Below are 21,257 nucleotides of genomic sequence, written 5' to 3'. Positions count from 1 at the left end.
GGAAGACCAGAGGTCTCCTCAAGAAAATTAGAGATATCAAGGGAACATTTCATGCAAAGATGGGGACAATAAAGGACAGAAATGGTATGGACCTAACAGAAGCAAAAGATATTAAGAAAAGGTGGCAAGAATACACCAGCCCCCACTAACCTTGAAAATCCTGCATCACCATCAACTCGTTCTCATTCTTCAACTTCTCTATACAACTGGCAACCAAACTGCACCCTCCATCTCAATCATTTCTTTGCATCTATGCAACTGCCTTGGTCCATTCCGCGACCTGGACCTCTGACTGGTCACTGCCTGAATTCTAGCCGGCATCACTCTTGGCCAGACTGTTCTGTGCTACTCCCCTGCAAGTCACTGACCACAGGAAAACCAGTTATTCTTTGACATACAGTCCACACCACGTCTTTCTTCAGTGCTCCCTGCTGGTTCCGAGTTGAAGTCTGCGCATTTCGGTTGCGTGCTTCCTCATAACTGCCCACCTGCCTAATGCTCTCTTGCCTTCATGCCTTTGCCCATCCTGTCCATCTGGCTGAACTCTGACTCATCTCCCCTGACTAGAGTCAGAGGCCACCTTCTCTGTGAAGCCTTTTTTTCATTTACATTTCCCCCACTGAGGTATAATAACATAGTGTAAAATGCACAGGTATTAAAAGTTGATGACTTCTGTCAGCCGCATGCACCCTAATCAATCCACAGAGCATGGTCTCCCCATCCTGTCCCTCCACCATACTCTTGTCTCTGCCAGAGGCATCTGTTGATCTGGCTTCTGCCATTTTGTACATCATACAAACAGCATACAGTCTTTGTTTCCATGTCTGTATTCTTTCACTCAGCATAAACTTTCTGAGCCTGGTCCATGCTACTGTGTATGCGTATGTGCTCAGTCACTTCAGTCCTGTCTGCCTCTTTGTGACCCCAAGAACTGTGCTCCACCAGGCCCCTCTGTCCATGGAATTCTCCAGGCAAGAATACTGGAGTGGGTTGCCATACCCTCCTCCAGAGGATCTTCCCAACCAAGGGATTGAACCTACATCACCTGTGTCTCTTGCATTGCAGGTGGATTCTTTACACACTGACCCACCAACCCACCTGGGAAGCCCACTACTGTGTATATCTGTAGTTTATTCCATTTCATTGCTGAGTAGTATCCATTGCACAGAGGGACTGCAGTTTGGTGGACATTTAGATTTCGGAGAGTCTAGGGGTGGTATGAAGCTGTCTTGATCCCTCTCTGTCCTTCCCTCCTCCAAGCTATGAAGCATTACAGCTTGTAAGTGGATTTGTCTCCCCCACTTAACTCTAACAATATTAGTAACAATGTTTAATTTCCTTGGGCACCTACATGTGATGGGCAGTGTGCTGAGTGCTTGATTTCTGTCAGTTCATCCCATCACTACAACAGTCCCATGTTGCATACAATATCTTCACATCCACTGACAGAGATGAAATCAAGGCCTGCAGAGGCCCGGTTCCTTGTTTAAGTTAACTCATCTGGAGAGGAGTAAAACCAAGATCAAGATCTACCTCTACCTGATGTCATTATTACAAATTCATGATACTACAAGCCTGGTAAATAGTAGGCTCTCCCTGAATGTTCAGCGCTGATTTTCTTTAGGATTGACTGGTTTGATCTCCTTGTAGTCCAAGAGACTCTTGCTTTTTAAAAATTGAGATTTTATACTTTCTAAAGAAACCGAGTACTTATCCAATATGGCAATGATGGGAATTCTCTAGCAATATAGTAGTTAGGACTCTATCCATCCACTGCAAGGGGCATGGACTCAATTCCTGGTTGGGGAACTGAGAGCCCGCAAGCTACATGGTGTGGCCAAACCCCACCCCCCCAAAAAAAACAGGAACTTTCCTGGTAAGTGGTTAGGACTTCATGCTTCCAATGCAGGGGGTGAGGGTTTGATCCTTGAAGCCTCTTTGTGGCTCAGACGGTAAAGAGTCTGCCTGCAATTCAGGAGACCCGGGTTCAATCCCTGGGTTGGGAAGATCCCCTGGAGAAGGGAATGGCAACCCACTCCAGTAATCTTGCCTGGAAAATCCCATGGATGGAGGAGCCTGGAAGGTACAGTCCATGGGGTCGCAAAGAGTCAGACATGACTGAGCGACTTCACTTTCACTTTATTTCTGGGGAACTAAGATCCCATATACAGTTGGGCAACACCAGAAACAAACAAAGCACATGAAAAAACACAACGAACAAACACAACCCATGAATATGGTGGGATTCCCCTAGCAGTCCTGTGGATGGGACTTGGCCTTCCAATGCAGGGGGCGCAGGTTTGATCCCTGGTCGGGGATCTAAGATCCCACATGCCTCCAGGCCAAAAGACCAAAACAAAAAGCAGAAGCAATATTGCAACAAATTCAATAAAAACTTTTAAAAAGCTCCACATCAAAACAAAAAGTCAAATATGGGGTCTGTCTTTAGAAACCTTTAAGAAGTAAAATCACAGCTTTGCTGACCACATGGCACCAAATGACTCTCAATCATGCATGCAATGACTCTCAAACATGCAATCCTATTATGTCATCAAGGGGAACTATAATCACCTCCAAATGAATGCAAGTTCCTGGGTATTCTAAAGCAATTTCATTCGAGCTATAATTACTTACAGTAAGAACTGGCGATTTTTAAACTCTCTGTAAGGTAACTGTTGGGCTTCCCAGCTGGCACTAGTGGTAAAGAACTCACCTGCCAATTCGGGAGACATAAGAGACTCGGGTTCAATTATTGGGTCAGGAAGATACCCTGGAGGAGGGCATGGCAACCCACTCCAGTATTCTTGCCTGGAGAATCCCATGAACAATGGAGTCTGACAGGCTACGGTCCATGAGGTCGCACAGAGTTGGACATGACTGAAGCTACTGAGCACGCATGCGTGAAGGTAACTGTCAGGGTAAAGGCTTAGGTAACAGGGGGCCTGGCACCAGTCTTACCTGGCTTTGCGGACGTGCAGCTGAGGGTAGTGGTTGTGCCTGTGACACACGTGCACGGCAAAGTCCTCATCATTCGTCAGGCTGGGGACATACCCCACTTGGCTGAACACGGTTATGAGAGTGGAGCCTGAATCCCAGAGACAAAGAAATGAGGCCTGGATTTACCAAGAAGTAACTTCACTTCTTGAGTGAAGTTTAAAACTTAGAGTGAAGTTTTCACTCTAAATGTGTTATTTTTTTTTTTATTGAAGAATAATTGCTTTACAGAATTTTGTTGTTTTCTGTCAAACCTCAATATGAATCCGCCATAGGTATACATATGTCCCCTTCCTTTTGAACCTCCCTCCTGTCTCCCTCCCCATCCCACTCCTCTAGGTTGATACAGAGCCCCTGTTTGAGTTTCCTGAGCCACACAGCAAATTCCCGTTGGCTATCTATTTTACATGTGATAATGTAAGTTTCCAGGTTACTCTTTCCATACATCTCACCCTCTCCTCCCCTTTCCCCACGTCCATAAGTTGATTCTCTATGTCTGTTTCTCCACTGCTGCCCTGTAAAAAAGGTCTTCAGTACCATTTTTCTAGATTCTGTATATATGTAACATGTTTTAATTGTCACAATCAGATGGGCATGTTATGTCTCAAGGACCTGGAGACCATTCTTATGTCCCATCCTCGATGCCCCATTTTAAGCATGAAATTCCTGCCTCAGCTCCTGGAGCTAGGACGTGGTGGAGGAGGCCTTACCGAGGCTCATGCAGGATGGCACGATGAGGAAGACAAAGTGCAGGTCCAGCACCGCCTTGAATACGGTCCTAATGAGGGTAAGAGAGGGTCGGGGTGTCAGCAAGGTGACCTCGTGAGCCACTGAGGTAGGAGACAGATGGGCCTTGGGGCCAGACAGCTGGTGTTTGTCAAGGGGAGTAAAATTCAAGCTGTGTCCCCACCCAGAACTCCAAGGACAAAGTTAGTGGCAGAATTCTGAGCTCTGCTCAAGTAGAGAGATAAGATGACCACTCCCGAGGTCAAGGAAAACTTCCCTGTTCCCACATGTGCAGGAAGCCTTCTAAAAGGGGGTCAAAAAGGGAACATGCACCCCAGGCCTCTACAGTGGAAGCTATTTTAGAAAAAAGCTGCACAGGCATCTTGGGGAGGGTCCTAGGACCAATCAGGAATGAGGAAAGAAACAAGGTAATTGGCCAATTGTAAACAAAGATCTGGAAGGACTGCCCATTACAAGTGCTTCAAAGCACCTCTTTACTGCTCTCATTTAGGACACCTCTCCGGGTACACCCCTGCCTTGTTTCTGCCTTCAATAAACCAACTGTTTCTCTGTGTGCTCTCCCACATGCTATGCTGCCCTCTTTAGTAACAAACTTTGTGCCTGTCTTTACAGCTTTTGCCTCCTTGAAACATTCCTGCTTTCACACGGGGTAAGAGCCCGGGTGACTTTGATTCTTAGCCTCCAGCCCCTGGGGGTCTGGCGGCTAGGATTCCTGGTTTTCATCCAGGCTATCCAGGTTCAGTTCCTGGGCAGAGAATGAAGTAAGATCTCTCCTCAGGACCACTGACTGCTGTGTCTCTGAGATCAGCACCTGAGTGAGGTACACGCCTTCACTACAAAAATGAGACATTCATAGATGCACCCGGGTGCCCTGCTCCCCACCAGCAAAGGGAGCCTACAATTCCTTTCTCTTCTCTGCTTTCCTCTGGATTCCAAAAGGCCCACTTTTGTATCTGTTCCATGGAGGTGGCAAGAACCAAGGCACCACGTCCATGCAGTATGCCAGATTTCTGCTGAGATTAACCTTTGCCCTGGCATCTGGAGGTTCTGGTGTGACATTACAGAGGCCACCACCCCCAAATGTCATGGATCCACCTCGGGAACTCAGCGGGTCATGTTTCCCCATGACCTGTTACTGACGATGTTCTGCCGGTTGTCCTGTTAATAACGTGTCTCAGGATAAGACTGGGGACAGCTATTTTTACAAACATCCAAGCCTGTGACCTTTTTCTTTCCTTTCTTCCCCCAAATCCATGTTTTCCCAAAGGACGGTCCAACCTGTTTGCCTCCAGTGGCAGCAGTTAAAGGCATCCATTTAAAGGAAGGATTGTTTTCTTTCAGAAATTACACTGCTCTTCAGAGGAAATGCTTTACTAGAGCCGGAAAGCAAACTGAACACCCACAAAGAATTAGGACCTTTAAAAATATTTTTAAACTATCTATCATGTATGTGTATGGCAAGTCTGCCACAACATTGTTTATCGGCTATACCCCCAACACAAAATAAAAAGTTTTTTAAAAAGCAACCTAAACTTTAGTTCAAAAAAATATCTCTGAACTATCCAGATACTTAAAGACATGATAGAGACAGGAGCAAGTCTTGTCTGTGATCTGCTACCAGCGCTCCACGTCACTGTCTGCCATGCTATGGCCACTCACCGAATAATCTCTTTGCAACAGCCGACAGAATACTCATCCACAGCCACAAAGAGGTGCATGAACAGTGTGTTCAGAGGCTGCAGAAGGAAACAGGACACGGTTAGAGGCTGAGTCAGAGCAAGGGGAAGGTGGGAGGTAGGGTGGGGGGAGGGTCTGGAGGTGGGCACAGCCCAGAGCTGCCAGGTGCTGGTGGATGGAACTTTGTGTCTAAAATGAGGAGACACCCAGGCAGGGTTCAAGCCACTTTCTGTCCTCCTAGCTTGGACTTGTTCACGGACATGGAGAGCCTCCGTTCGGCCCTTCCTCCTGCCTCATTGCCAGCTATGTGGCAGGGGCGCGCCTACAGGGGCGTGAAACCGACTGAGAACTGAGAACTCCGTGGTCTTGTCCTGGGCACCACTGCCTAGTGAAAGACAATGCTGGGGCTCCCGGGTCAGCAGCTGCTGCTCTATTCAAGTGACACCCGAGGGAAAGAGTCTCTCCCGAATTTCCAGGGTGGAAGGCAAATGCCCCAGTTATGAATCCGATGGCTTGTTTCGTTCCACATTCCCAGAGTCAGAATCTAACCCTACTCTCAGGATCCAGAGAACCTGAGAGGGAAAACAAAGCAGCAAAGATTCTTCTATGACTCTCAGGATAAGATTTTAGGGTTTTTAAAGAGCTCTGCCCCATAGCTTAAAAAAAAAAATTCTATCAAAGTGTATGGTTCGTTTGGGGGCATCCCTCATGGCTCAATGGTAAAGAATCCGACAGCAATGCAGGGGACACAGGACACTCAGGTTCAATCCATGGGTTGGGAAGATCCCCTGGAGGAAGAAATGGCAACACACTCCAGTATTCGTGCTTGGAAAATACCGTGGACAGAGGAGCCTGGTGGGTTACAGTCCACACAGAGTCAGACACAACTGAGCCACTGAGCATGTAGTTGATTTACAATGCTGCATCAATTTCTCCTGTACAGCACAGTTGTATTGAAGGCTTCTGAACTGTTCTGTGCATCCCCACACTGGCCTGTTCGACTCTGTACCCCTGTGCTTACTGGCAAACCCTCAAATTCTGGAGATGATGCAAATGGGAGGTAGCTGAGTGGTGAAGGGAAGGCAGTGCCTGCACCTCAGTCCAGACACAGCAGCACTTCTGTGTCTCCTGTTTCCTGAGCAATTTCATAGGTGGGCCTTGGGTGGCCGCCGGCATGTCTGTGCCTTGGTCTCCCCTCCTGTTGGGTGGCACGTGCCCTCAGAACACTCGGAAGGAGCTTATCAGGCATAAAATGGTGAGAGAAGAATCATGAGTTTAGTTCATGAGCTTGAAAATTCCCCAAAGGTAAACAACACAAACTCCAGAATTCAGATATCACCAGGGACAGTGAGTGACAACGTAACGTCACAATGCGAGCACTTTCCGTGCACAGACTGGCCTAACCCCATGGCATCTTTTATATTCTGAACAGGACTTGGCTTATGGTACATGGCTTATCACTTGGCTGGTGTATTTCCCAAATTCTTTCTTCCATCAAGAATATTACAGTTCAATATTTATTCCTCAGCTTTAAGATAAAAATCATTATTTCATTTGCAGATACCCCTGGGGTAGATAATACATTAAGCCATAAGGGTCTATACCTATGCTAAACAATAGGAAGATAATTCAAGCCACAAATGCTAGGTACATAAGTAATTTTCAATTTTCTATTAAATATATTTTTAAAAAAGGAGTAAACAGGTTAAACTAATTTTAATATGTTTTATTCAATCTATTTAAATTATTACCCTTTTAAGAAGCAGTCAGTATAAAACTTCTCAACAAGATATTTTACACTCTTCTTTTTCCTACTGAGAGTGCTGATGCCCAGAGTATGTTTTATACACATCAGTTCAGTTCAGTTCAGTTGCTCAGTTGTGCCTGACTCTTTGCGACCCCATGGACTGCAGCATGCCAGGCCTCCCTGTCCATCACCATCTCCTGGAGTTTGCTCAAACTCATGTCCATTGAGTCGGTGATACCATCCAACCATCTCATTCTCTGTCGTCCCCTTCTCCTGCCTTCAATCTTTCCCAGCATCAGGGTCTTTTCTAATGAGTCAGTTCTTCACATCAGGTGGCCAAAGTATTGGAGTTTCAGCTTCAGCATCAGTCCTTCCAATGAATATTCAGGACTGATTTCCTTTAGGATGGATTGGTTGGATCTCCTTGCAGTACAAGGGACTCTCAAGAGTCTTCTCCAACACCACAGTTCAAAAGCATCAATTCTTCAGTGCTCAGCTTTCTTTATAGTCCAACTCTCACATCCATACATAACTACTGGAAAAACCATAGCCTTGACTAGATGGACCTTTGGCATCTAGTTGGCAAAGTAATGTCTCTGCTTTTTAATATGCTGTTTATACACATAGCTCATCTCAATTCAAACTAGCCACATTTCAGGTTCCCAGTAGCTGCACGTGGCTAGTGTACCATACAGGAAAACTCAGCTCCGACACTATTGAAGGAAGTAGTTGAAAAAGAAAACAATCTTAAAAGAACAAGAAGAGGAATAGAAGGGGAAAGAATTTATGAAGAATCGTGCTAATTTATAATTTTTGAGAAGGTAAAATCATGACCCTAATGCAAAGACAAAGTGCAAGTGTCAGAGATTGATTCAATGCATCAATTCAGGAGGCAACCAGCGAGATGGTTAAAAACAAAAACAACAACAACAAAAAATGATTCATTGCACTTGAGAAGCTGTCTTCTGGCAGTTTAATGAGGAAATTGTTAGAAGATTGCCTGGCTAGATACAAAGAGTTCCTGTCCTGCAGGGTCAGAAATGGTGACCTTTGAGGTTATCTCTTCCACCAGACAGAAGTGACTTACATCTCAAATGGACCCAAATCTACAAGCTAATCACTGCTCCTGCAGAACTGGAAAACAGCTCAGTCAATAGAAAATCAATCAAAGGTACAATCCCTGACCGAGCAGATCTTTTTGGCCTATTTCCAAGTTTGAGATCACTTTCCTGACAGTGGGGACCAGGACAGCACAGGGTGGTGGGCAGAGGGGACCACAGGGGATGAGGCGGAGGTGGACTCTGGATGGACAGATGCTGGGTAGCCAACGTGCTGGCTGGGTGTGTTTGTGTGTATGCTCCAATCCACCCCTGCACGCGACTGCCGTTCCCCAGGGCTCTGGGGACACACTCTTGAACTCCATGGTCGCAGCTTCTGACTCTCCCCAGCAGCTGGGACCGGACGTGGGCCTGGCTCTGGAAGCCGAGGCAGGGTCAACTCAGGCTGGGCACCCCTCCCAAAGCCCCACTTTCCTGGGACCCCCCGACCGGGCTCCCGTGGGTTCACAGGGTGTCCTGCATCTGCAACTGAAAGACATCAAATGAGCTAGAGCCCACAAGGGCGCTTTAAAAATTAAAGAGCATGACTTGAACCTGAGACTCTGTTGCCAGTATTTCAGGAGCAGATGGAGTAAATGGCAGGTGCCTATCAGGCAGGTCCGAGACTTGGGAGCAGAGCGTGGAGACATGGGAAGCAGAGTTCTGCTGCTCCGCTAATTCCTTGCTCCCCCAGGTCCTCCTCAGAGGCCTTTTGCTCCCAGACTCCCCTTCCCTCTCCACCACCTATGTTTATGTCTGTCTATCATGATGTCACATACATTCTGTCATGACCTTTAAACTGCTCAGTCTGAAAACTGAGGCGATCCACAGGGAAACACAGGACTTCCCTCGGAAATTCAGGCTGTTCTCACAAATGACATGCGTGGTCACTCACTGTGCATGGTATGTCACTGTCCAGCTCCCGGAACACGGACACCCAATCATCCTGCGTGGCAATATTCCAGTTGGGGTAATCCAGGAAGGTGGCCTGGGCCATGATCTCCTCTTGGTCATTGTGGAGGGTGATGGCAAGGTTTGCTTTCTCCCTGTGGAAATGGTTTGAATTGCACACATGAAGAAGGTACCAACCGTGAAAGGAAGAGGTGTCATTTTCTCCTACCTTGGGCTCCTGGAGTTCAGCACCCGCTGAGTCAGGTGTGACCACCTTTCCAAGAGGTGGCAGCAATGAGGCAGCATCTGCGGAACATCTTTCAGGACACCTGGCGCTATCAACCACATCTCTACAGAAAGTTACACTGCCTGAGAAAGGTGCTACATCTATGATATGAGATGCCCAGGATCTCCCTTGGAGACGGGTGGGGGAAACATCAACTGCAGACTTCTGCACACTCTCCATGTTGCCAGCTTCATCGTGCTGGCCAAAACACACGTTTAGGATGGTCAACTGACCCCTGTGAGTCTCTCACTCACATGCACCTCCTACACATCATTATTATCTTTAAGCCAGTTAATTTTTGGCTACAATGAGTCTATTTCAATAACAAGTTTTACATTACTATCATAAAAGGAAAACCAGTATCCCTTCCTATAAGTAGAAGCTATCTATAAAAATGAAGATAGAACATTTAACACAAAAATTGCTCTACATAATTGGAGTCAAATCACTTGAGTCAAATCTGGTACCACCAGAGCTGTGGGCACCTTAAGTAGCCACTGCACTTGGGACATCAATCTCAGCACCTCTAGCCACCATCCCCTCTCACAGGAAGTCACAACATTTAGCCACAGGGGACTCCCAGCAGGGTGCCCTTGGCCCAAGCTCTGCAGCTGGCTGCCCTCAGGTATTGAGAACACGGGATCCACACAGGACGTTCATTAGCAGGAGGGGCAGCCCCCTAGATTCTCTCATCTAATTCACTGAAGCCTCTGCCCCTCATTCTACTTCTGCAGGTCTCCCTCCAGCTCCTGTCCTCTGGGCTCCCCTGCTCCGGGTTCCCAGAGCCATGACCTATGACTTCATACTGAGTCTCGTCCTCACTCTAACCAGGATGAGAATGGTCAAAGGTGCAGGACCATTGACCTTGACCTTGATCAGGACCTTGATCACTGAGCATCAGTGATGGCAGTGATGAAGGTGGTAGAGGAGGAAGTGGGCAAGACCTGGAGCCGGGCAGCTACCATCCCTTCAGTGAAGGAAAGGAAAGGTGTTCCTGGAATCCCAATTAGAACCTGAAATTCACTTATCCATGGGAACCTAGGGTGGTGGTGGTGCTCTGCAGCACAATTAGCACAGTGCTATACCGCACACACAGTATAGATTAAATAGGCTTTTCTGGGATGGCCTGGGAAGCCAGCCACCAATAACTTTATTTCAATGGGAAAATGCACTGCAGTTTCCAAAGAGCCTGTTTGCAAAAAGTAACTTTGGCAGCAAATCATTTTATATATACAATTTCCACTTATTACTGCTTAGCGAATAGGTCCTCTATAGGACAGATAAAAATCATTGTGGGAGTGAAAGCAGGAAAGGAGGGATAAGGTAGAGGGAGGTGTGTGCCTTTAAAGCTCGTTTAAAATTATCCTTTGTAATAAGCCAAATCCAAGCCAAAGGAGCCCTTAAAAAATACACAGACACACACACACACACACACATGTGTGCACACTTATGTATTTCATCAAAACATATTAAAGTTCAAAGATGTTACCAGCAATAGAAATCAGAGTTCTTTCCATTAGAGCAGTGCTTCATTTATTCAATAGGTTTCAGGAATTTAAGTTCAGCCAGTACTCGTTTTACTTAACTGTATTTGGTGAAAATCTGGTTGGAAAAGGGTTCCCATTTTCTGCCTCGTTAAGTAGTGAAACAAGGCTTCATGTCCCTTTGTCCCCCCAATACTTCAACTTTAAATCCCTCTGTGATTTTTTATATCTTAGGTATGTCTCATATGTAAAACATGACTGCTCTTCGTTTCATTCTGTTTTCAGCCAATCTACTCATCTTTATATTTTAACTGAAGAATTTTGTTCAGATACATTTATTTTGATTACCGATATACAGAATTTTTTTCAATCTTCCTATTATTTGTGATTTTAATGTGTTCTATGCTTTCTGTTTCTTTTTTCTTCCTCTTTTCTTGCTTTTAGATTCTGGTTTCTTATTAATTTCCTGTTCAATTTTCCCCTCTATAGATCAGCAGTTATAATCTCTACGCCTATCCTTTAATGATTATACTAGCCCAAGTTAACATGTATTTCTAACAAAGTCTTTACCCTCTGTTCCAGTTATCAACTGACATGTACCAAACCAGCCCTAGGCTCCAAACAGCGATTTTATATCATCTCTCATGGTTCTGTGGGCTAGCTGGTTTTGACTGAGCAGTTTTTGGTGGAGGTCTCTCAGGTGATGGCAGTCAAGTGGTGCTAATAGCTGGAGTCCGCTGAATATCCAACGTCTAGAACGGTTCCACTCACACTGTTAGCAGTTGGTGCTGGTTATTGGCTAAGAGCTCAGCCAAGGCTGTCAGGAGAGACACCTGCATGTAGCCCTGTGACTTGAGCCTTTAACAGTGTGGCATCTGGGTTCCAAGAGGGAGCATTTCAGAGAGCAGGGGGAGCTGTAGACTTCTTACAGTCTAGACTTGAAGTCATAGAGCATCCTGTTGCTGATTTCTATACACAGGGCCAGCCCTTACTCAGGACAAGAAGAGACTTGAAAAGGACTTGATGGGAGGGTGTGTGGTTAGTGGGAGGGAGGGGGAACACCTCTGAATACTAGCTACCACACCCTCCTCCTCAACAAATCCTTAAAACTACTTTCTATTTAATCACATGACGCCCAATTTATCAGCTATTTTTGTCCTGCATTTTATCTCATTATTTATATTTTATAATTTACCATTTATAGTTAGTATCTATATTAGATTAGTCATTGTTAATGTTACTGTTTCATACAAGCTAGATTTTTAAAAATATTTATACATATTTTTGTTTACTTTCCTTCTTTTATATTGGGTTTTTCCAGCAGAGATATTTTTCCTTCTGCTTAGAGTATGTTCTGAGGAATTTCCTTAATTCAGAGTCTACCAGTAAAGTAACTGATAAACTAGTTTTTGTTTATCTAAAAAATTCATTCATTTTTTCCCCTAAGTATTGAAACATTGTTTTACTAGGTATAAATTCTAGTTTGATGTTATTTGCTCTCCAACATTTCACTGTCTTCTGGGTACCATTGTTGCTAGTAAGAATTATCATTAGACTAATTTTTAGTTGTTTGCAGGCAACTTCTTTTTTCTCTACAGGTATTTTTCAGATCTTCTCTTTAGCTTTGGTGTTTTGCTGTTTCATTATGATGTGGTTAGTTGTAGAATTCTCTGTGCATTTTTCCTATTTGGAATTCATTGAGTTTTCTGTAAGAATGTGTGCTTTTCAACAATTCTGGAAAGTTCTCAGCCATTATCTCTTCAAATACTGACTCTTCCACTTTCTATTATGTCCTTCTAGATGTCTGATCATACCTAATTGTTAAGTATCCCATTTTTATGTTTTGTCTCTGTCTCTTTGTACTGAATTCCAGGTAATCTATTTTTATTGATCTTCCAGTTCACTACATCTGTCTTTACCTGTGTCTATTATGATGCTTAATTCATCTACCGAGCTTTTAATTTTAACTCTATTTCTTTCTAGATGGTCTACTAGACTTTTTCAATACTCATTTTTCATTTTATGGTCTTTTAAAACATACCTTTTCACTTTAGACATAGTATAGTTATTTTATATTCTGTGACTTAATATCTGAAGTCTTTGAGTCTGATTCTTCTGTATAGTTTTTGTCTTTGATTTTCACTAATGGTGACTGTCTCCTTGTGTATTTGTGTTGTGATTTTTAGCTGCGAGTTTATGTTCCTTGGAACCTTATCTGTGAGTATTATTTGAAGTCTAAGCTGAAGCTCCACCCTTTCAGACCTGATCTGCATTTATTTTAGCAGTCTCCTAGATACAGTACTAACCTGTAACCACTTTTAATCAAATTTTCCACTGCCTTTACTTTATTCAGTCTATGGGCAAATTAACTTAGTTTTGTTTGTCTGAAAATGCATCCATTAATTAGGAAGTTTTGAAGCTTTTGCAGGGGAGCTTTATCCCTCCCCCCAACCCTTTCATTCATGCTGAGGTTGAAATGGCCAAGTTTCCTTACTTTTATGCAGTGGGTTTATATCTCCTTCATCCCTACAAATAATATAATTTTATACAAAGAAGTCTAACACTTCCCTCCTTAAGTGTAGGGAGTATTTAACTTCTGTTCCTTGCAAACCTGTCAAAACAGAAGTGTGAGGTTTCTAGAATGTAGCAAAAAATTCTCAAGGAGAAAGTGGCATGGGTTCCTGCTATTGTCCTAAAGTTTCTGATTTCATTCTGACAACTTGTGTGTGCGTGTGTGTGTGTGTGTGTGTGTGTGTGCATATCAACATGTTTCCATCCAGAGGACATCATTAAGGTGTTTAATCCACAACAAGGCCCAAAAAAAGAAATAATTTCATTGGTATACGTATTTTTAAAGCTTTTATATATATTGCCCTACTACTCTCCAACAAAACTATGCCAAATTTACATTACATTCGTCAGTGTGGTGATCAGAAACTGTAAATTTTAATGTCTTAGGCTGGCCTAGTTTAAACTCTTCAATTACATTTAATCTGAAGCTTTATGAGATCCAAAATACTGAGCTATCTCTTAACATGCTCAATCAAAATAACAAGGAGCTGATTATAGGATATTTGTATGTGTTAGTCACTCAGTCGTGTCCAACTCTTTGCAACCCGATGAACTGTACCCCACTAGGCTCCTCTGTCCACTGATTTTCCAGGCAAGAACACTGAAGTGGGTAGCCATTCCCTTCTCAACCCAGGGATCAAACCCGGGTCTCCTGAATTGCAAGTGGATTCTTTATCATCTGAGCCACCAGGAAAGCCCTATATTCATATTATAGTGCCCCAAAACAAAACAAAACAGGGAGAAAAAAAGACATTTTCTTAAAAAAAAAAACTATGCCTAATTCAAAGTTTAGAAGAACAGATCAACAGAAGTGGCTGAGAGCACATTCAGGCTTTGTCACTTACTAATTGCTGGACCTTGAGTGGGCCTCCACTTTCTCATTTGTAAAAATGGGCATGATGGTGGCTACCTCAGAATTAAACAAGACAATGTTGGCAAAGCATGGAGTCTGAAGGAAAATAAATTCTCAATATTTGTAGCTAATATTATTAACTTGCTTTCAAGAGACTCTACTGGTAGGTGAGGCAGCCGAGATTTGAACACAAGTTTGCCTGAATCCAAAAGCTGTGAGAAATCTTTCCAGTTTTTATGTTTGTTATAGGACTTAGTGATGGTTGTTCCCAGAGACCTGCTCAGGAGGGCAGACTTTCCTGCTGTCTGTTTCCTTGCCATAAGCCCCGTGAGGACAAAGGAGTGGAGCCCCTTGGCTACATACTTACAGAAGATAGATGATATTAAGATTTCCAAAGAGCTTCTGGGTAAATTTTCTAATGAGGTTTTTGATACAATAAATATCCTGTGTCTCTGTTCTTCGGCAATGTACCACTTCAACTTTTCCTCTTGGAGAAGTAAGTACTGACATTTTTGATCCTGTCCCCAAAAGAGAGAAAAACAGCCCACTGTTAACCTGAGATGATGAGCCAGTCTAGCTACGTATTTACAAAAATGGGACATTCCTTCAGTCTTCGTGTGGTCAGGGTGAGCACAGTTGGTGGGATACATCTCCCCTGGGAATAGGCTATGACAACTGTCCCCCAAAACTAGCTGACACGTGTCTCTCCAGGAAAATGAGATTTCTGAGAACTGGCCTGGTTAGAAGTGACTGCAACGATATTTTTTGTTTTCCACAAAGCTGCTTTAAAAATATTCAAGCAATAGGACTGAAGAACATTGAAAGGAATTTACTGATTCAGGGTCCTCATATTTGATCAGTCACTGTGGTCAAGAGTTAGAGGGGAAATACAGACACCGCCCCCTGTACAAACAGAGCTCCCCCAAACCAGAGCCCAAAGGGCGGCAGTCCTGGGGGATATTTTGAGGTTGAAAGAGTTGCTGTTAGTCAGTTAAGTTGGACTCTTTGCAACTCCATAGACTGTAGCCCACCAGGCTCCTCTGTCTATGGGATTTCCCAGGCAAGAATACTGAGCCACTTCCTTTTCCAGGGGATTTTTCCAACCCAGGGATCAAACCCACATCTCCTGCTTGGCAGGCAGATTCTTTACCACTGAGCCACCTGGGAAGTCCTAAGGTGAGAAGAGGTCTGTGGCCAAATAAGTGTAAGAGATGTGGCTGGCAAGGAGCTTCCGCCCACGAAAGTCTCTGGGAAGCTCCAGGATAAAGTTGCAGCTTTCTCTGTAGACCGAGCCTTCCCCACAGCCATTCTGAGAAGAATCTCTAATGACAGCAATGGCGGAGAGTCTCACGTTGGGAAAGACACGCGGGAGATGCTACTGACAGAACAGCAGGCCCAAGACGAGCTCCATCTGTCTCGATGTCTAGGGGCCTCAATGTGTATGTGTCTCTTCCTCCCTCTCTTTCCTTTCCTCCCTCCTTCCTTCCCTTCCTTTTTCTTTTTTTCCTGTTTCCTAAGGGGAAATACCTTATTATGGTCTAAGCCAGTAAGCTGGAAAACAGGGAAGTTAATTTTCACCATCGCATTGACTCTAAGAGCAGTGCGGAGCATTCCCAGCACCCCGGAAGGTGGCCCCATCCACAGGTAGTCACCATTCTGACTTCTATCTCATAGTGCCCTTGGCCATTTTTTGAACACTATATAAATGGAATTACACAGTGTGCACTGCATTCTTTCAAAACACAGATTGTATCATTTGACTTTTTGCTGTTGGCACCCCACTCCAGTACTTTTGCCTAGAAAATCCCATGGATGGAGGAGCCTGGTAGGCTGCAGTCCATGAGGTTGCGAAGAGTCGGACACGACTGAGCAACTTCACTTTCACTTTTCACTTTCATGCACTTGAGAAGGAAATGGCAACCCACTCCAGTGTTCTTGCCTGGAGAATCCCAGGGACGGGGGAGCCTGGTGGGCTGCCATCTATGGGGTTGCACAGAGTCGGACATGACTGAAGTGACTTAGCAGCAGCAGGAGATATATTCTTGCACAAATTACATGATGACTGTATTCCAATAAAATTTTACTTATGAACACTGATGTTTGACTTTCACATAGTTGAGTGTATCCTGAAATGTTCTTTTGGTCTTTTATTCAGTTGTTTAAACATGTTTTTGTTTTTTTTTTAATTCTTAGCTTGTGGGCCACATAGAAAATAGTTAATGTGTTGAATGTGGCCTGTAGACTACTGTTTCCCAACTACCATAACAAGTATTTCAAAAATACAGAGGCAAAAATAATCACTAAGTGAGAGTTCTATATCTAGCTGAATAATTGTTTAAAAATCAAGGTGATATAAGACAATTTATTACAAAGAAATTACCATTCAAAGAACCCTGTTGAAAGAACTAGGACAAGATGTATATCAGGAAGAAGAAAATTAAAATCAGAAAGGAATAGAATACAGGATGAAATGTTGAGGAGAGAAAAGTAAATGAGAAGATATATCTATATAGGCATTGACGGTCAGGAAAAAAAGTAATAATGATGATAAATCTTGTTTTAGAAACAACAGCTGGATTGAATTACCACACAATAAAAACTTGTGAGATGGAAGGATGACAATCAGAAATGAAACATTCTAAGGTTTGAGAGGCAGCTATAAATGATTAAACTTTGTCAAATCAATTGCATATAGTTACAGATTTAAGGGAATTCACCTAAGGTAAATATCTTTTTTTATTTTAATAGCTATTTATTTATTTCCATAGGTGACTTCTCTTTATGGCGGTTATATAAAATCTCATTCATCTAGAATTTGAAAAGTAAAGTAAAATAAATAAATGAAAGAAAAAAAAAGAAAAGTGAGACAACTTTTAAATGTTTAAATAATAAAATGGTGATACAGAACTATGGCAACTGTTTTTATATTGGTTACGAATGACTTCCATTTGAGAAATCAGCATAAAAAGCTTTTTGAAAAAACTATCTGCAGAGGTAGATGTGATAGTTCTACATACTGCTGCTGCTGCTGCTAAGTCGCTTCAGTCATGTCTGACTCTGTGCGACCCCATAGACGGCAGTGTTTTGAATGAAAGAGACATATATGTGAGCCACATACACAATTTACAAGATTTTTCTACTTTTTGAAGTAGTGTTTTTAGTTCAGAAAAAGTAAAATATGATATTGCTTATATGCGGAATCTTAAAAAACGGTACTGCTGCTGCTAAGTCACTTCAGTTGTGTCCGACTCTGTGCGACCCCAGAGACGGCAGCCCACCAGGCTCCCCCGTCCCTGGGATTCTCCAGGCAAGAATACTGGAGTGGGTTGCCATTTCCTTCTCCAATGCATGAAAGTGAAAAGTGGAAGTGAAGTCGCTCAGTGTCCCACCCTCAGCGACCCCATGGACTGCAGCCTTCCAGGCTCCTCCGTCCATGGGGTTTTCCAGGCAAGAGTACTGGAGTGGGGTGCCATGGCCTTCTCCGAGTTCTACATACATAAATACATAAACAAGAGACTTGGCAGCTGTCAAAAATCTCTTAACCAATGAACTAACAAGCCATGTAAAGACATGGAGAAATCTTAAATGCATGTTACTAAGTGAAAGAAGCCAGTCTTCAAAGGCTATACACTGTATCATTCTAATGATATGATATTCTGAAAAAGACTGCTGATAGTCTGAAAAAAAAAAAGTAAGTGGCTTCCAGAAGAAAATGGGTAGGGAAGGATGAACAGGTGAAGCAGAGAGGATTTTTAGGGCAGTTAAACTGTTCTTTCCCCTGGAGGAGGGCATGGCAACCCACTCCAGTATTGTTGCATGGAGAATCCCACGGACAGGGGAGCCCGGCAGGCTACGGTCCTTAGGGTCACAAAGTGTCAGACATGACTGACACAACTTAGCACCAACTGTTCTTTACCATTCTGTAATGATGGATACATGACATTGTATTTTTTGTCAAATCCTATACACTGTACAACATCACAAATAAACTCTTACATTGGATGATAATGACGTGTGATGTGACAATGTAGGTTCATGGACTGTAACAAATGCAGTACTCTGGTGGTGGATATTAATCATGGGGCAGCAAGGGGTGGACGGGGCAGCAGAAATAGAAATTTTTTGTACCTTTCATTCAATTTTCCTGTGAATCTAAAACTGCTCTAAAAAATCAAGTTTATTTTTAAAATTTCTCTTAACCATTTGTGTGCACATAATTTTTCTGCTTCTGAAGACAGATTAGGTATTTACGGAGCACTTTACATAGATTATTTAACTTATATGCAGAGTACATCATGAGAAACACTGGGCTGGAAGAAGCACAAGCTGGAATCAAGATTGCTGGGAGAAATATCAATAACCTCAGATATGCAGATGACACCGCCCTTATGGCAGAAAGTGAAGAGGAACTAAAAAGCCTCTTGATGAAAGTGAAAGTGGAGAGTGAAAAAGTTGGCTTAAAGCTCAACATTCAGAAAATGAAGATCATGGCATCCGGTCCCATCACTTCATGGGAAATAGATGGGGAAACAGTGTCAGACTTTATTTTGGGGGGCTCCAAAATCACTGCAGATGGTGACTGCAGCCATGAAATTAAAAGACACTTACTCCTTGGAAGAAAAGTTATGACCAACCTAGATAGCATATTGAAAAGCAGAGACATTACTTTGCCAACAAAGGTCTGTCTAGTCAAGGCTATGGTTTTTCCTGTGGTCATGTATGGATGTGAGAGTTGGACTGTGAAGAAAGCCGAGCACCGAAGAATTGATGCTTTTGAACTGTGGTGTTGGAGAAGACTCTTGAGAGTCCCTTGGACTGCAAGGAGATCCAACCAGTCCATTCTGAAGGAGATCAGCCCTGGGATTTCTTTGGAAGGAATGAAATAGTTGGGCTGAAATAGTTTCAGCTAAAGCTGAAACTCCAGTACTTTGGCCACCTCATGGGAAGAGTCGACTCATTTGAAAAGACTCTGATGCTGGGAGGGATTGGGGGAAGGAGGAAAAGGGGACGACAGAGGATGAGATGGCTGGATGGCATCACCGACTTGATGGACGTGAGTTTGAGTGAACTCCGGGAGATGGTGATGGACAGGGAGGCCTGTCGTGCTGCAATTCATGGGGTCGCAAAGAGTCGGACATGACTGAGCAACTGAAATGAACTTAAATAGATTTTTTCTTTAATCCTGGTGAAATAGATATTATTTGTCATATAGTTAAGGACTAAAGACTTTGATTGTGTGGATCACAACAGATTGTGGAAAATTCTTAAAGAGATGGGAGTATCAGCCCACTGTACCTGTCTCCTGAGAAACCTGTATGTGGGTCAAGAAGCTTACTGGACATGAAACAACTAACTGGTTCAAAATTGGGAAAGGAGTATGATAACACTGTGTATTTTCACTCTGCTTATTTAACTTCTATGCAGAGCATATCATGTGAAATTCTGGGCTGGATGAATCACAAGCTGAAATTAAGATTTCCAGGAGAAATATCAGTACCCTCAGATAAACAAATGATACCACTCTAATGGCAGAAAGTGAAGATGAACTAAAGAGCCTCTTGATGAGGATGAATGAGGAGAGTGAAAAAGCTGGCTTGAATCTCAACATTAAAAAAACATGGCATCCAGTCCCATCACTGTGTGGCAAATAGAAGGGGAAAACGTGGAGGCAGTGACAGATTTTTTTTTTCCCCTTGGGCTCCAAAATCACTGCAGGATGATAACTGCAGCCATGAAATTAAAAGATTCTTGCTCCTTGAAAGGAAAGCTATGACAAACCTAGACAGTATATTAAAAAGCAGAGGTATCACTTTACCAATAAATGTCTGTATGGTCAAAGCTATGGTTTTCTCCATAGTCATGCACAGATTTGAGAGCTGGACCATAAGGAAGGTTGAGCACCGGAGAATTTATGCTTTCTAGTTGTGGTGCTGGACAAGCCTCTTGAGAGTCACTTGGACTGCATGGAGATCAAACCAGTCAATCCTAAAGGAAATCAACCCTGAATGTTCATTGGAAGGACTGAAGCTGAAGCTCCAATACTTTGGCCACTAGATGCAAAGAGCCAAGTCAGTGGAAAAGACCTGATGCTGAGAAAGACTGAAGGCAAAAGGAAAAGGGGGTGGCAGAGGGTGAGATGGTTAAATGGAATCACTGACTCAATGGACATAACTTTCAGCAAATTACAGGAGATAGTGGAGGGCAGAGAAGCCTGGGGTGCTACAGTCCATGAGGTCGCAAAGAGTGGGACCTGAATTCGCGACTTAATAACAACAAAAGTTAGGCGCACTGGCGCTAAGAAAATTGACATTAAGACACAATGACAGAAAATTCTAAATATCTGTTTATCTGATACTATTTAAGATTGATATATTGTTTATCTGATATTATAAGGCTGGATTATTTGCTAGTACTCTGATTATTTATTTTCACTTTTTTCTGTGTATCTGGCTTTAAAATTCCCTCAGTTACTTTCAGTTATAAGCCATAGAATTATTTGGTCACACTGTCCAGAAACCAAGGGGCAGTTGACCATTCTGGACTACACAGCCCAGAACGCACCCCAGCTCAGGGCGGCCGAGCAGCTCAGCAGCTTGCCGCTAGGCATGCCAGGAATGGTAGTTTTCTACCCGACCCCCGGCCTCGAGCATCCGCACGGGAGCCGGGTTCCTGTCCCCTTGCGGGATACCCCGGCTTCACGGATCCACCCGTCCTCGCACGGTCATCCCAATCCCAGAGGCGACCTGATGATGAGCCCCTGACGCCCCGGATTCTGCCCGCCTTAGGCCGGCAGCCAGCACTCCTCACCTCACCTGCAACTCCAGAGAGTCCCGGGCTCCGAAGAGGACGCGCAGCCCGGTTACCACAGAAACGACGTTGACTCCGTCACGGCGCGGGAGAGAGGTCAAAA

General features: G+C 43.7%; 1 protein-coding gene across 1 annotated transcript in view; it reads right to left on the bottom strand.

The window, feature by feature from the left end:
• Nucleotides 1–21,250, bottom strand: part of CFAP61 (cilia and flagella associated protein 61) — a 246,527-nt gene extending 225,277 nt beyond the window's left edge. The window contains 6 exon segments of the mRNA XM_059892834.1: nt 2,959–3,085; nt 3,705–3,772; nt 5,401–5,477; nt 9,158–9,308; nt 14,715–14,865; nt 21,160–21,250. Coding sequence (XP_059748817.1) covers nt 2,959–3,085; nt 3,705–3,772; nt 5,401–5,477; nt 9,158–9,308; nt 14,715–14,857 — 566 coding nt within the window. The 5' untranslated portion in view covers nt 14,858–14,865; nt 21,160–21,250.
• Between the last annotated feature and the right edge of the window lie 7 nt (nt 21,251–21,257).

Source organism: Bos taurus, chromosome 13 (assembly GCF_002263795.3).
Source record: "Bos taurus isolate L1 Dominette 01449 registration number 42190680 breed Hereford chromosome 13, ARS-UCD2.0, whole genome shotgun sequence".
NCBI classification, from domain to species: Eukaryota; Metazoa; Chordata; class Mammalia; order Artiodactyla; family Bovidae; genus Bos; species Bos taurus.
This window is presented reverse-complemented; position numbering and strand designations above follow the sequence as displayed.